This window comes from Vanessa atalanta, chromosome 20, assembly GCF_905147765.1.
Source record: "Vanessa atalanta chromosome 20, ilVanAtal1.2, whole genome shotgun sequence".
Classification (NCBI taxonomy): domain Eukaryota; kingdom Metazoa; phylum Arthropoda; class Insecta; order Lepidoptera; family Nymphalidae; genus Vanessa; species Vanessa atalanta.
In genome coordinates, this window is record NC_061890.1 from 1,597,125 (window position 1) to 1,614,268 (window position 17,144).

General features: G+C 31.1%; 1 protein-coding gene across 1 annotated transcript; it reads right to left on the minus strand.

Moving 5' to 3' along the window:
• Nucleotides 1–5,238: 5,238 nt before the first annotated feature.
• On the minus strand, nt 5,239–13,668 carry LOC125071667 (alpha-tocopherol transfer protein-like). The gene is made up of 8 exons (XM_047681986.1): nt 13,529–13,668; nt 8,247–8,399; nt 7,871–8,030; nt 7,443–7,501; nt 7,067–7,263; nt 6,610–6,720; nt 6,308–6,410; nt 5,239–5,865 (listed from the first exon to the last, which is right to left on the minus strand). Exons 2-8 carry the CDS (start codon nt 8,383–8,385, stop codon nt 5,714–5,716), a joined length of 921 nt encoding a protein of 306 aa, XP_047537942.1. The 5' UTR covers nt 8,386–8,399; nt 13,529–13,668; the 3' UTR covers nt 5,239–5,713.
• Between the last annotated feature and the right edge of the window lie 3,476 nt (nt 13,669–17,144).

Sequence of the window (17,144 nt, forward strand, 5' to 3'; positions counted from 1 at the left end):
TTCACCTTTTTGTGACGTTTTTGTATTCAAGCTTTTGCACCGATAATATTAGTAAAATAATGCTTAAAAATTAATAATTAGTTATATTCATAATGAAAAATATTCTCAGAAGCTACGACTAGCTAATAACAAAAGTAAGCCTACATAATAATACTCTTGTAGGTACTAATTGATCATTCGATTGAAAACTAAAAGTAAACGGGAAAAAGCGAGGCAAGGAAATCGGAAAAACCAAGGGCGCTAATCTGTAAAAATAAGACTTATATCATATCTCACGAGTAAAATATTCTTAATCAACTTTTTCGATGCGAGTATCCCTTTTATGTTTTTTTTTTCCAAACCGATACGACTTTGAAACCTTCAAGAAAAGAACGTATAGTACGTACGAACGTATAGAACGTAAGGAATGAGCCTTAAAGGCCGGCAACGCATCTCGTAGCCCCCCGGTGTTGCAGATGTCCATGGGCGGTGTTAATCACTTTCCATCAGGAGAGCCTACTGCTTGTTTGCCACCTAAAAAAAAATTATAACTCAATATTTAATTATATTAATGACAAAAAAGCGTGGTTTTAGTATCTTTCAATTTCTAGGCAGGAAATGTATAAATTTAATTGTACTTTATTGATATACAATCTGTAATAAAAATGGTGGAAAAGAATAACTACTAAGTTCTACTTTCCGAACCGGTGGTACCCTTACATATAATTCAATACTGAAACAACGATTTAAAAGTGATTTTATGAAACTAATTTAATAAAGAACATTTTATTTGATCTGAAATTATTATAGTCGCATATTCATTTGTATTTGGAGACTTTATTAATTCCTCAAAAGAAATACATATATTTCACTTACTGAGAAACTATGTAAAATAAAACAATTATAAAAGAAGCGTACAGAGATAACAAAGTAAAGATAAAATAAAATATCACACAAAAGAGGGTAGACAGATCTTACAAACACCGTATACATGCATGTTACAATTATTAACTTCATAGATTAATAAGTACCAGAAGTGGCATTGATGGATATTGTTGATATGGAAGTTAAGTTTATAATGTTAAACAAATTACCTAAGCCGGTATATATGTGTGTATATCAATAAATGTTAGTATGTTTTGTAGTGTAAGTGCATGAAATTATTAATATTATTATTTTTTATTCTATTTAACTTTTTTAATATTTTTTATTTTTAGTTTTTTATTATTATTTTTTTTTATTATGTTTTTTAAAGTAAAATTAAATTAAATTTTGGTGTAAATAAGTTATATTTTTTGTTTTAAGATATGAAATTTGAGTAGTTTTTTGAAACTTAATATTGATTTAGTCTCCTTTATTTCCTTTGGTAAAGAGTTATATAGCTGAGCACCATCATATTCAATGTTCTTTTTACCGTAATTTGTTCTAGATGGGCGTAATATTAGATTATTAGCATTTCGTAATTTAATTTTTTGCACTTGTAATTTTTTAGTAAATGTTATCTTAGTATGTATGTCCCGGTTTAAAATTTTTCGTACTAATATACATGTATAATACTTGTATGTTTGTTTTATATTCATAATTTTTGTGTCCGTGTAAATCTTTTGTGTTGGTGTCCGAAAACGATAGTTAAATAATATTTTAATTAATTTATTTTGAGATTTTTGTATTATATTTAAGTTTGAATTAGCTGCCGTTCCCCAAATTTCTATCAAATAGTCAATATGCGGCTTGATTAGGGAATTGTAAATGATATATCTTACTTTTCGCGGTAAACATTTCGTTATACTTCGGATAGCTCCTGTGAGAGAGATTAATTTTGACTTAATTTTTTGCAAGTGTGGTTTCCAATTCAGGTGATTATCTAAAGTTAGACCCAAATATTTTTCATGCGTTTTTCTCTCAATAATTTCATCGTTTATCATGAGTTGAAAGTTACTGTCAATATTTTTGTTTTTCGCGGAAAATATAACATATTTTGTTTTTGAGGTATTAATTGTTAGTAAATTGTTTAGAAACCAGTCACTTAGAGTATTTAAATCATTTCTTACTTTAGGCAAAATAGCGTTAATAGAGTTGCCAAAATAAAAAAAGGCTTGTATCATCTGCATATAGAGATATGTCTCCATGAAGACCAATTTGGGAAATATCATTTATGTATATTAGGAACAACAATGGGCCCAGAATTGATCCTTGAGGGACGCCATATCGAATAGATTTTGTGGAACTTTGGTGTTGCCCTATTTTAACAATCTGTTTACGGTTATGTAAGTAAGATTTTAATATTTTAAACGCGTTCCCCGTCACACCAATATTAGAAATTTTTCTCAATAGTATTTCATGACTGACCGTATCAAATGCCTTAGTTAAATCGACGAATATACCCAAACCTATTTGCTTTTTATCTATTTTGTTTTTAATTTTAGTAATGAGATCAATGGTTGCCGATAGTGTGTTTGAGTGTCTGCGAAAACCGTATTGCTGTTTATAGAAGAAATCGATAGAATTTAGGTGATCTTCTAATCTAGAGTAGATAACCTTTTCAAAGATTTTGGAAATAACGGGAAGTATTGAGATGGGGCGGTAGTTACTGGGATTCGATTTACTTCCAGATTTATATATCGGGGTAACTTTTGCGACCTTAAGACTGTCTGGAAAAGTTCCTTCGTTAAGGCATCTATTTAGACATAATGTTAATTTATCAGCTACAATATTTTTAATGCATTTTACAGCTTTTGTGTTAATACCATCAATACCAGAACTAGTATTAATATCAAGATTATCAATAATCTTAATTATTTCGGTCGGTGTAATAGGTGACATCTTATTTAGCTGAATTGTACTGTACATTTCGGACATTTCACTATCGTTTTCTGAAATGAGTATCGATTTTGTCCTCAAAGAACAGTTCTTAAGTTCGGATATAATTTTGTAACTAACTAAGAAAGTGATCGAACTAGTTATGTTGCTATTTAAATTTTCACGACTATAACATTCGTAATAGTTCACTGAATCGATGTACGAAATAACCGACGCAATAATATCTTGCAGTTCGTTCCAATTCCTCGGTCTGATTCGTTCATTTAATACTATTGTATATCCGTTCATACGTAAAATATTGCTGCCAAAGGATTTGTAGCTTATGGAAGAAGTGCTAACTCGTCTGGGTAAGTACCACCCACTCATCAGATATTCTACTGCCAAAAATACTCAGTATGGTTGTGTTCCGGTTTGAAGGGTGCTTGAACCAGTGTAGTTACACAGGCACAAGGGACATAACATCTTAGTTCCCAAGGTTGGTGGCGCATTGGCGAAGTAAGAAATGGTTAATATTTCTTACTGCGCCATTGAATATTAAATAAATAAATATATCCAATATTTATCCCAATGTAAGTAGCTAAAGCACTCGTGTTATGTAAAATCAGAAGTAACGACGGTACCACAAAATTAATTAACTTTTTCTACATCGATTCGGCCGGGAATCGAACTCAGAGTAGCGTACCCATGAAAACCGGTGTACACACTACTCGACCACGGAAGTCGTCGTCGCCATTGTCTATGTTTGGTGACCACTTACCATCGCACATATGCTCGTCCGCCAATGTATGCTATAAAAAAAACGATCGAAATTTAAAATACCTCAAATAATAAAATTAATGAAATGAAGATTCTTTATCGGACTTTATTTTATTTTTTCAATTGAGTTTCATGAGGAAAGATTATTTGCCTGAATTGTCCAAAATGCTTGAAGTTATAGAGTAACGAAATAATCAATAAAGAAGTGAAGTAATTAATTACTTTTATCCTTTTCTACAGACGTGTGCCTCGCGGGTTACATTAATCTTAAGTTTTATATATTTGCTCCATTTTTTTTTTAAAAGTACGACATACAGTCTACATTAAAAGTACATTAAGAATTTTGTTTGCTGGGCATTCTATTCTGATTTCAACATTTGAATTCGTGTGTTGTTGCCGTTTTGTCGTTTTTTTTAAAACTGTTTCTTACATTAACTCACTGACGCAATTCGTTACTCATTGTTTCGAAAGTAAAAACTTATTATATACCCGACCAAATGACGTACAATCCATAGAAAAATGTATTTTTTTTTCGCATACGATCTATAGCCTAAAATGAACTTTTCATGGTAATTATTGTTTTAAGTAATTTTTCGTATGATTTATTTTATGCAAAGTCTATAACTACTATTATAATGATTTATTTCTGTTTACGCGTTGGTGAAAAAGTCATTTATTACTTAAACAAAGGGCGGGTGTAACCAAGTTTTAACCTGTTTTGAAAACTATTCATTTGATTTCATAGTGTGTAAGTATACCTAATAATAATAATTTCAAGTGTTTTGTCATAGTGGAATTACACCGGATCGACGAACAAAATAATAAAAAAAAGGATAGATTATGAAAAACTATGACAAAAGACATGACATTGCTTAACTCGCTGAATCAAAGAAGATACTCTATGGGTACAAAAAGAGAACTCAGTTATAAATTATGGGCAATGCTGCTGCCATTAATAAATTTCATATGTAGAGTACAACGATCAAAAGTGTACGTAAAACGTACAATATTGATATCAGAGATGAACTCAGTTATTTGGATTTATATTTTATCGTTGCGTACAAAGAACTTGTTGTCCTCCCATTGTTCGTTTATAATTTGGTGTTATTGTTCCACTTTCACTTCTCTATTCTGGCCCTTAGGTTTTCTCTTGAAGAGAAGGTTTTGGATACTAAATCTTATTCTGGCCCAGAGTTTTTCTCTTGAAGAGAGGTTTTGGTCATTAAAGCTGGTCCAACCGTGCAGTTCAAGCCTAATAAGTCTTAATAAGCTTAGGTTAGGATAAATTAAAGTAATAATGTAGCCTTAATAAACTTAGGTTAGGATAAATGGAAATAAGTACGTATTTCCATTGAATACTGGAGAAAAATTAAATACAGATAGCATTCTTGCCGCTATTCCACGCAACAACGATTTGGAAAGACTTTTTTTAGTTGAATGTGTGTACATTTTATTACGTTTCGAAATATAGTCATATTGTTTTACACGATATGAAAATGAAACATAAAATAAGAAAATCAATGTGTTATGTACGTATATCTCGCAAATATTACAATTTTGAATTGATTTGTAGCAGCGTAACATAAATAGTTGGAAATTGAAAAACAAGACGAATTCAAAGACAAAGAAAACAAATCAAATTATATTAATAATACTTTATTCAGTAAACCGATAAACATGACAATATAACAATAAACAATAATGAGCAATCTACTTTGGTTGATATCATAGCATTTTGTCAAGTATCAAATGCAAATAGAGAAGTGCGACAGTGAGAAGATGCTATATAACCCAGACAAGTAAGAATTGATAGTCCTATAATGGCACTTTGTGACATATACGAGACAACTTAACTTGAATGGGTATTATTTGGAGAAATAATTATGCATGGAGTCGCTGTCATTAATTGAACTAATTTTAATTTCACTCGAATGATTGAATTTAATAAATTATGTCTAAATATGAGAAACATTAGAGGTAAAAAGGGACAACGATAGCTTTTCTTTTGATCGAATATATCAATTTCACATTTAAGTATCTACGTAATATAATATCTCTTTCTAACAAGGGTCAATACCCAGCAGGTAAACGAAAATTTTCAATTCTTTTGGAAATCGTTCAATTAATTATATTAAACTCCATAATATACTTGTTATTTCTAATCTATGACTAATTGACGGAAAGATCCATCTATTCCAAAGAGTTCGTCATAGTTGGTAGGTTTTCCTGGTCGGAGCGCCTCATCTGCTTTGTACTGTTCTTGGTCAGCGAACCAGCCTTTGTATTCTTCTAGCTTCTTAACCCAGGCATCTGAAAATTTAAATATTTTTATCATCGAGCTGGAAGGGGGGATAAAAAAAGAGTATCCATGTGCTTAATTTATGGTCATAAGTCAGATTGTGATTGAAAGCTAATAAAAATATCGCAATATGCATAATTTATTATATTGCATTCCACTACATGAACCCCTAAACCTCATAGAAAGAGCATGGTTTGTATATGTTAGGAAAATACTTTATAGCCCAGTAGCTGGTTATCTATGGTTGTTGTAGTACGCAGGATTTTAAAGCGAAGTATAATATTTATGTCAGTTGACTACAGACAGAACAAATTATGAATTATACTGAGAAACGCTAAAGTATGAAAGTCAGAAAGTCTATATCTATTTGGTTCATTTCTTCTAAATGCGGTTAATTGTTAGAAAATCACAAAATGTGGATGCCCAATAAACTAGAACTAAAACTTGACTCACCATGAAGGTCATTCATGGGTCCAGCCTTGCCGCCATATTCACTGGGAAGCATGTCCTGTGGTACATACTTGTACAACTCGTTAACATCGCTATGGATGAAGATCTGGAAAATATTATTAGAATAATTTTATTTATGTTGATTTACAATCAAGAGCTGGCAAAATGTTATAATTAAATAAATTATAAACATACAGCGAGACAATATCAATTAAATATCTAGTTTAATAATAAGTCGAGTTTTGATTATCTATTAAATTCTTAGCCACTGAATGGCTTGTCAAAGATCATGTTAAGATCATTACCCTTTCTCTGATCTTCTCCTTGAGGAAAGGCTTCACGAAGTTTACAATTTTGTCCACCAGTGGCGATATGTTGATCACGTGCACTTGCTTTAACTTGACTGGGTACGCTTCCTGTTTGAATTATAATGTTTTATTAGTTTTCATTGATAAATATTTTTTTATTGTTCCGGTATTGTTTTTAATGAAATAGTTAATTATTCGAGTGTTTAATTATTCGATTGCTAACATTCAATAAATTATGTGAACTTATAAGCAGTAGTATTTTTAATAAATTAATTATATATTCGATAGAATTATATTAAATAAATACTTTTAAATAAAATACTATAACAATTCATAAATACTTTAACAATTCATGTTTCTGGAAACAAAATAAATGATGTAATAGATGTAGATACTTGTGTCTTACTTACCATATTGTAATGTTATCAGATAAAATTAAAATTAACTTTCTCACCTGTACGCACACTAAGAATTTCTTCACCAATGTTGGTGTGAACTTGGCAAAGTGGTTGGGTGTGGCCACAGATGCGTCCAAAATATAAATATCACCAGCAACACCTTCCTTCTCTTCAGTGAGTCTCACATCACCCAACATAAGGGCCAGTTTGAAGGCATTTGCTACGTTTGGTGTCTGGACATCTTTATCAATACCTTGAAGATAAAATCAAACAATTAGAATCAAAGATGAAGTAATATTTAATATAAATTTGTACACAAAAAAAAATTAATTTTGGTCGTGTTATTAAATGACTAATAAACTTAAAAATTTACTTATTTAATAGAGCTTTTAAGTACTTTAATTAAATATTGTATTAAATAAATTTATATACCTCTCATTAGGATAACTCGACGACCATCAGGAGTTAGACCAGGCATCGGTGGCATTTGGCTAAATAGAGGATAATAACATTTAATTTAATATATTTATCGGATTTTTTGGTAAAATTTTACATTGTGCTTTTACTTATAAACAAAAGTTTAAACCCTGCTTTAAAAGTTTCACTTTTAAAAGATACGTACTTTTATTCCAGTTTTCTCTCTTTTGCGAGGTGAATTTTCAGAAAAAAATATATCTAAATATCGAAAAATAACGAACTTCCTTACAAACTCTCATAAGTTTCACCCTCTTAGGTGATAAATTTACATAAAGATATATCTAGCATAAGTCTAAATACCAATTTTCATTCATTTATGATTTATTTTTATTCAAATTATAATTGTTTATACAAATTTAAATCAAACGACATGATTTACTCACACAATCTTAATTATTTCCTGTAGCTCGGGGCGAGTGACGTCACGGTCGGTAAAGAATTCTGGAACTGCTGATCTCATGGTGAAGTACATATCCAGTTTACGCTTACATTTCTCTAGAGAGAACTTGCATCCTCTGAGGAAGGTCATGATACGTTGGTCATCTGGAAAAATGCGTAAATTACTGGATTAGATAAACTATCGTTTTTAGTAATGTTTATTGAAACTTCTCTATGAACTATAAATATTTATTCTTTTTAATAAACAAGACTCAAAAAACTATTAAAGATTATAATTTTATAGGTTAACATTACAATATATATTAATCCAACTGTATTTTTGTTCAACTTTCAATTTATCATAAGATCATTTAAACTTACCAAACTCATCGGGTAGATGAGGTTCCTTCTTGAGCCATTCCTTGATGTGAGCAAGATCCTGTTCCTTTGTGTCGGGGTTCTCGTTTAACTCCTCACGGATCTTCTGCCACATTTCACCAGTTGGCTGTTCTAGAGTCATTTTGGATTCTGGTTCTGTAAAGAGTGAATTCTGGTTGTTATAGTGTGTTTATTAATTAATACTATTACTAGAAGGCGGCGTATGGTCATTAGCTATCTAAGACACTGACGATGTAAGAAAAATATAATAAATAAATAAATATTAGACAACATCACATACATTACTCTGATCCCAATTTAAGTAGCTAAAGAACTTGTGTTATGGAAAATCAGAAGTAACGACCCAAGACAACATAGAAAATTTATGAACTAATTGAATATAATCTATAGGTAAGTTTAAAAAAAATAGAATTAATGAAATGAGAGGGAAATATTAGGATCACTTGTTTTTAAATTCCATTCCATATATGAAAATAGAACCTAAAATAATATTAGGAATAGTACATATTTTAATATAAATTTTAAGTTTTATGCTTAATGTCATACTTCAGCTTCTAATTGTATGTTGCAAGTAAAACAGACCGTTACTGTGTGTTGTGTGTTGTAATTTTTATCAAACTAAACCGCAGCAATAACGTTTCGTGGTCATAATCATCCATCATTATTAACATTTCAACGTTTATAAACCACGGTCTAAATCACGCTAACCCGAAACGATTTGCCCACTTTCTCAAAAAACAAAATTCGCCGTTCATGCACCGGAACGTTCGTGCAAAAACACCTTTTCAGAAGACTTTCACCAGTAAGGAAATGATTTCGGTCACGAGCCCGAGAAGCGCTCTGATACGCAAACAATTACGGTAATAGAAATTCTGATGTTAATAGCGTACAAAATTATTTTGTGGTCGGTTTTATAATTATCTAAGTTGGATTTAGATTTTTGATGATTTTGGAAATTACGGAATTATGGGTGTAATTTATGTTTGGGGATCTGTGCGTGATTTGAATGATGATATTCATTATTTTTTTAGGTAATCGCTACAGTCATTGTCTACTTTCACCAACTATAAAAGAATAGTTTTCAAAATTTTAATTTTTTTCGTTCCAAAAACGTTTAGGTCGCAAGCTAGCAATTCATTTGTACAACATATCAAATGAAGAGTTCATGAGAAACATGATAATATTTTTTCTAAAATATTAATAAATCTATCATCCTAATATGAAAATGGTGAAAATACTTTACATTGTACATTGATATATTTTACATCAATCACATTTAGCCGTATTTAGTAGTTTGTCAGAGCCCTCTAGTGTAATTGGTTAATATCACAAAAAGTAAGACGTCTAGCTTTGATTGAAGAAAGTGTACGCGTAAAGATCACTAGATAGCACTGGCATTGTATTTAATAAAGTCAATCATTAAAGATTACCAAGTTAGTAATTTAAAGTTAGTAATTGCATATTTGTCTGAGACGATCATTGCTTTTGTTTGATTGTCTGAGCAAAATTAATTAAAAGGCAAAAATTAAACGGCTTTTATATAGACGAAAAATGCTTTTAGTTCATTATAACTTAAATGAAGATATTTTATGGGACAAGCATCTTATAGGATGCTTGTTTTTAAGTATTTACTTGGAGTTAGGGCTTTGTCCCTGTGTAGTTATCACTTAGATATTCTACCACCTAAAGCAATACTTAGTATTCTTGTGTTCCGGATTGAGGGTGAGTGAGCCAGTGTAACTACAAGCACATGGGACATAACATCTTAGTTTACAGTGTTGGTGGTGCTTTGAAATGTAAGATTTCGTTGATATTTCTATCAGCGCCAATGTCTATGGGCAGTGGTGGCCGCTGAACATCAGGTACATTTGCTAGTCCGCCTGTATCATAAAAAATAACAAGTTTAATATATCTATATATTTTATATTTATAATAAAAAAGTTTAGTTTTATGAAATTCAAATACTAAGTGAGATCTCGAAAATTATGCCTTTTTTATTGCTTTAGCGGGGTATTAGCTACTTTACTTATTATTACGTCCATCATATATAAATATATATGTATGTCTTAACGTAACAAAAAACTTAATTTTTTGTTCAATTAAGAAAAAACGATTTTATCAAACGAGATTTTTTCTTTGTTTATTTTTATCTTCTTGTTTTGGAATGAGTTTGATGACGCTTAAAACAAGTTCGACAAATATTTAATTTGAGTGCTCGCTGTTCAATATGTTGTGTTTAAGCGAAACGCTTTTGAAAGGCTAAATTGGTAAATTGGGTAAATCTGACCATACTTGGCATTTAATTGGCAATGTCAATATCGATCATTCCAAGACTGTATCGCTAGTGTATTTCCAACTCAAAGTTGAGATATGTCCCACAACCTGCAAACTTAAAACTTATCTGATGTTAAGCGGTCACCAACGCCATAGATATTGGCGCTGTTAGAAATATCAACCACATCTTACATTGCCAAAGCGTCGCCAACATTGGGAACTAAGATGTTATATCGTTTGTGCCTATATGGTTCACTCACCCTTCAAACCGCAACAAAGCAATACAAATGATTGCTGTTTGACGGAATAATAAATAATTTATGACCACGGAGTAAGGAGTAATACGGGATCTACCACTGAGTCAATATGAGTAAGGAATCTACCACTGAGTCAATATGGTCATCATCATAAACTGCATTTGTTTTTATATTTACGTTTAAACTAGAAAGTAGAATCTTATTAAATGATTGTCATTAATTTTAATGAGTCACATTTAACTTCAACTGAATAAAATATCGTATACTTATTATTTATTTTTATTACAATTACTTTTACTTGTATTTTAATGATTTCGTTTCTCTCGTTGCGTTCCAAACACTAGTCATTTCTAATGTATACTATTTATTATGTGTAATAAAAAAACGAGGCCGTGTACCGTAGCTAAGTAAATGTTTATTTATTTACATTATATTTTTGTACATACATTTTTTTAAATATTTTTACGTTTCGGTATAACTGCACCTGGCGTAAAACGATGAGCAGAGTAATAAAAAATGGTATAACCGTGATTATAACCCATATACATGATCTTATTAGTATTAGAAATGTGAAATTCTGAACCCATCCAGGGTTCGATCTGGAAAAGCACATAGGTGACTTTTAGTTCTGGAAAGATATAATTAACACCTGGAATATCTTTCCCCTTCCCCACGCATTCGAAACCGTGTGTACAAACCAAGTCAATGTAAAAGATATTCCGTCGCATTTAGGTGATCTAATTTTTTTTTGCAAAATTTACGGGATGCACGAATCAATATAAATAGTAAACTAAATAGTACGCTATCTACCATATCAACCTTATCTGTACTTGGTGGTAGGGATTAGAGGGTATCACTCATCGTAAATTCTACCGCTAAACAGCAAACAGCAATAATTCGTATTGTTGTGGAGAAGCCAATGTAATTACCGGTACACTGGACATAACACCATCATCATCTTAGTTCTCAAGACTGGTGACGCATTGGTGTTGTAGGGGTTGATAATATTTCTAACAGAATCATGAGAGATGTCTATGGGCAGTTGGGTCCAAAAATAAATATAAATATAAATTCTTTATACACAAAGATATCTTTAAAATAATGGTCATAAGAGAGCATTAACAGTTAGCAAACAATTTCGCCAACGGTTCAATCTGACCACTATTCATAGTAGCGGAGTCTGAGTCGTACATTAGCTTGAGTCATTCGTAGGCTTTATCATATTCTACCCGTGGCTTTGCCCGCGTGTTCAGTGGACGGTCGTATGTTTTAAGTATAAAAAAGTATCATACGTCCTTTCTTGGGGTTCGAGTTTGCTTCATACGCACTTATATATTAGTATAAATTTGTAGGTGGACTGGCAACTGGGTCATATGATGGTAAGTACCGCTGCCAATAGACGTCGGAACGGTAAGAAATATTAAGCGTTCCTCGTGTTACCATTTTTTTTGACTAAGAATATACGATGTAAATTAACGCGACATCAAATTGTTTCTAAGGTTTAATCATTGTGCACAAGGATACAGGTTTTTATTTAGGTCATAATGACGGATTGTCTTCGAGGAAAAGTCTTGTAAGCATAAAAAATACAACGGTAAAATGATTATAAGATCTGCCAGAATTTCTGTCAGTAAGACCGAAATTAGTGTTGTAAAAACTTTGTCGAAATGTAAACATTTGGGATATAATATCATTTAGACTTAGTGTAATCGGATGTAAGGTCGAGTGATTTGCGGCTTTGCTGGAATAAGGATGCTTTCCTTGACATTTTATACTCTCGAAAGATTTGTAAATAATTAATTCGAGATTGTTTTACAGATTTTATTATTATTGCTTTTAACTCTTCAACGCTAGTTTGGAATATCTATAGAAAACTAACTATAGAAAAAACTGTAAGAAAAAACGAAGTCTTTTTCGTGGCTATTTCTAACAATCACAGACACGTATTTAACAAAAAAAGAACACATTACTTTAAATAAAAACTTCTTAATAAACCCTGACAATATTTCAAAAGATTTTTAAAAATAGAATCATTTCCTCCTCATTATTAAATAATTATATTTTTGTAAATGAATTCGCATATTTCTATGCATAAACGAAGCTAATATATTTGTGCATAACGCAATTATATGCAGCTCAATAATGCAATGCAACTGTATAGTATAATTATTCACATAACTGGTATCTCATGCAGTTTCTCCGCCGGGCCAATGGCCGGAAAGTGACTCACTATATCAATCCTATCACGTATATATGCCAATAAAAAAATAATTGATTTCCTTCAGTCTTTTCACGTAGGAATTCATAACGTTTCTTAAATGGTATACGGTAGATATTTTTTTGTATTAGTTTTTTCGTTTCTTCTTTTTGTAAGACGGTTTAATGATTTTTCTTTAGAATTACGTTTGGATGTCGGAGAATTTTTTTGTACAATTGAATTCAATAATTTTTATTTATATATTAGAAATGATCGAATTTAAAATTTAATAATTATTTTTAATATTGAATATATAGAAGAAAAAAATCAGTAAACGTACTACTTACTCTGCAGTAAGCAATAATGATTTTATTTTTCATTTGAAGTAATTTTAATTTAAGGAATTAATTTACCGTTTCGAGATTTTAAAGGATCATTTTTGTTTAAAATTTCGAGTAATTTATCTTATGGATCTTACCTAAAAATCCATTAAAACACTGTAACACTAAATAAATAAAAAATAAATATATATTCACCTTTGTAATCAAATATCAAGTTACACGCCAAACTTTCAACGATGGACACACTCTCACTTGACCGCAACGTGTTTGTAGCTTCAATATAAAACCTTTTTGTTAAATATTTAAAAAAAAAAACAGATTAAGAATAAATTTTCTTGGTTGCACGTCTACCGCGCCGTCTCAAATGCGATGAAGATACTATACAGTTCGCTTATATTATTTCGTTACGCGTTCTAAACGCAATTACGTGAGGGGAGATCGTATAAATTTTAATTTTCAAAAATGTCGACTCGCGCTGAACATCGAGTTATAATTTTATCTTACTGAATTACTGATTTTTATCTTTAATAAATTTTTAATTAGACTTTTCAGTGAATTAATGTCGACGTTGTTTATACATCATTGTATTAGCAACAGATAAATAATACAAAAAAATTTAATTTGTTTTTTTCAAATAGGATAGTTTATATTTATATATATTTATGGTAAATGAGTTTTTACTCGTTTTAAGTCAACTAACATTTGACAGTATTCTTTATAATACGTCTAATTATTTGGTTCGTAAATGATTTCATGTTTATTAACTAATTTTATATGTATATATAACAATTAAAATTTGTAATAGTTTTTAAAAATGCTTACGAATTCAAAGTAATTTTAAGACGTCCATCTTGAAATTATTAATGCGATATGCTATGAACTAATTAATAATTATATGGTTCGTTTGCCTTGAGATATAGTTTATTATGTCAATGTAGTCATGGATAAATCTTGATAATCCAGTACATTTATGTAGGGTTATCTAATTATTATTTTTTTGGGTAATGGATCACCTCTTCAAAGTACGGTAATCTCCATCTAAATACACAGCAAGAAATATATTTGGTATCGTTTTATGTTTGTTATAAATGGTAAGTGCACCCACCCAGATGGGACCGGTCTGAAGTCCAACCAGAAAAGGCAGTTCGAAACCCTTGTACTTATAACAAACAACTTAAACGTTAATATAAAATAGTACGCGTAACACAATATTATTTTGAATTTTTTCAACTGATCTCCAAACTTATTATTCTATAAGATAAAATTTGAGGCTTCACCACATCCTGGACTGCGGTTCAGTAGATTGAAAAAATACAATAATATAAGGGCATATAGAGCTTGATACATCTTGTAGGTACTTTAAGTAAATACGTAAGATTAATGATCCTCTTTGACATTGTGTTCATGCGCCATCGAGTCGATTGAATTGTAATTTTATCAAAGTAAAATAAAGAGTAGGGTGATTCGTATCGAGGTAATTGTGTGACAAAACATTAACAACAAGCTTACTTATTTGGTAGTAGGGTTTCGCAGGAAAGAAGCAAGTCTGGGTACCACTTGTTGTACCGCCGATTTCGGTTTGTTGTGTGTGTAAGTCTGTGTAAGTACAAACACACATATTAGACCCCATTGGTGATTTAATGATGAATAGCGTCAATTTCGGTAGTGACCATTTATCACCCGGTAGAGCCAAGGAGGCCCAGTGGTTAGAACGCGTTCATCTTAACCGCTGATTGCGGGTTCAAACCCAGGCAAGCACCACTGAATTTTCATTTGCTTAATTTGAGTTTATAATTCATCTCATGCTCGGCGGTGAAGAAAAACATCGTGAGGATACCTGCATGTGTCTAATTTCAACGAAATTCTGCCACATGTGTAGCCACCAACCCGCATTGGAGCAGCGTGGTGGAATATGCTCCAAACCTTTTCCTCAAAAGGAGACGAGGCCTTAGCCCAGCAGTGGGAAATTAACAGGCTGTTAATATTGTTAATGTTGAACACATTATGTTCGTCGGTCTATTTGTTTAAAAAAAAAACGACAAATGTATTATGAAATCAATTTCCCCATCGATTTGTTAAGGACTTCTAAATTAATTATGAGAAAGCATGATGTCCAAGTAACCGCCGCATTACTTTTGTTTTTATAAATGTATTTTACATAACGGTTTATTTTTGTCTTATGTATGTCTTGTATTTTGTTATTACTATGTCTTATTTGTAATGAATTTCAACAACGGTTTGTTAGCAATTATAGTACGTTTAAAGTAAAAAAATTCATTGCATTTTTCTATATTAATCGTATAATACAGCTACAAATTGAAACACTTTACGGTTTTTAAATAAATACAAGACGTATTAGAAGTACTTGTGAATTTTCAGCTCAATTCTTTGCGTGTTTTTAGTTGCAAAAAGTGACACACTTTTGTTATATCGAATGACAAATTTCTCATTATGGAAAGAGATAGATATATGTCTGTAATGAGGTTAATATTGTAAAGTACATTAATTAACTTCGCAACGTCATACATTTTAACGGTATGTTTTATCTCGCTGCATATATTTTGTGTGTCATAAGAAATTTGCAAAACAAAAGATTTTAAGCAGGCTGTAATTAAAACACGTTGAATATTTTGTTTTGATTACACGAAACTGTTGAATATCTGTACTTTCTATTAGAAAATCATAATTACAAATGTTTTAAATTTTGATTATCTTCATTCATGTTTGGCCTCTATAGTCTATTCCAATCGAAGCAAGAGTTCCGATTTTGTGAATGTTTCGCTATAATGTGTTCTAATAACATTTCTTGACTTTATTTATAATACTACACTATTTCCTTAACTATTTATATCCACTTTAATTTTAACTCTAAAGTTCCAATGACAGTTTCGTCTGAATACCTTTTTTTTGCAAATAAATAGTGAATATCGTCGATTATTTGAATTCACGACCAATGATATCGTATCAATTCGTTGTCCAATGTTAATTATTTGTCATTTGTCCTCTTGTGGTTGAAATATGTTAGACTTATTTAAAAGGTTGTAGAAAGTACTACTTAGGGTTTACTAAGTTTGAATGTAGTGTATTTTGATACTCACGAAGTGCTTGCAACAAAGATGATATTCCTGAATAATTTCGGCCCGGCAGCCATTCTTAAGGGAGACCTTGACTACGCAGGAAATATTCTAGTGCACAAGTATGTGCAAAACACAGATGGACTCTCTATTACCTTACTCTCATAATATGATGGGATGTAAAATCAAACACTAATCAAATTGATTTTATATTCAATATTTGTGATTTCTGTTATGATAAGTACTGCAATTTTATTGTCACTAGATTTAGCCAGCGGTTTTGTTCCCATATCGGGAGGGAACTGGTGTTATGATGACATTATTTTAATATTAACACGTATTTTAAATTCACTCTTGTTACGATAAAGGACCAAATTTCAAACCGGTAAAACTTGTTCCTTGCGTGTAATAAAATACTGTCGGTGAAAATATTGAGGGATATGTTTTCATTGTACATTCAGTAGGGTTTTGTACAAGCCTATCTGGGTAAGTACCACCCATTTATCACATATTCTATCGCCAAGCAGTAATACTTAGTATCGTTGTGTTCCTGTTTTAAGGATGAGTGAGCCAGTGTAATTAAATTCATAAGGGACACAACATACCTCGCAAGGTTGATGGCGTATTGCCGATGTTAGAGATGATTAATATTTCTTACAGGGCTTATGTTATAAGCGGTGGTGACCACTTACCAATATAAAAAAAGAGCGTGTACGTAAAATATGAACAGTCAATGT

Excerpts from the sequence above, each read along its gene's own strand:
- LOC125071667 (XM_047681986.1), bottom strand. The coding sequence starts at position 8,385 with ATGACTCTAGAACAGCCAACTGGTGAAATGTGGCAGAAGATCCGTGAG. Across the intron at positions 8,031-8,246 it reads TCATCTACCCGATGAGTTTG|ATGACCAACGTATCATGACC; the intron begins GTAAGTTTAAAT and ends GCATTTTTCCAG. Across the intron at positions 6,721-7,066 it reads AATTCTTAGTGTGCGTACAG|GAAGCGTACCCAGTCAAGTT; the intron begins GTGAGAAAGTTA and ends TAATTCAAACAG.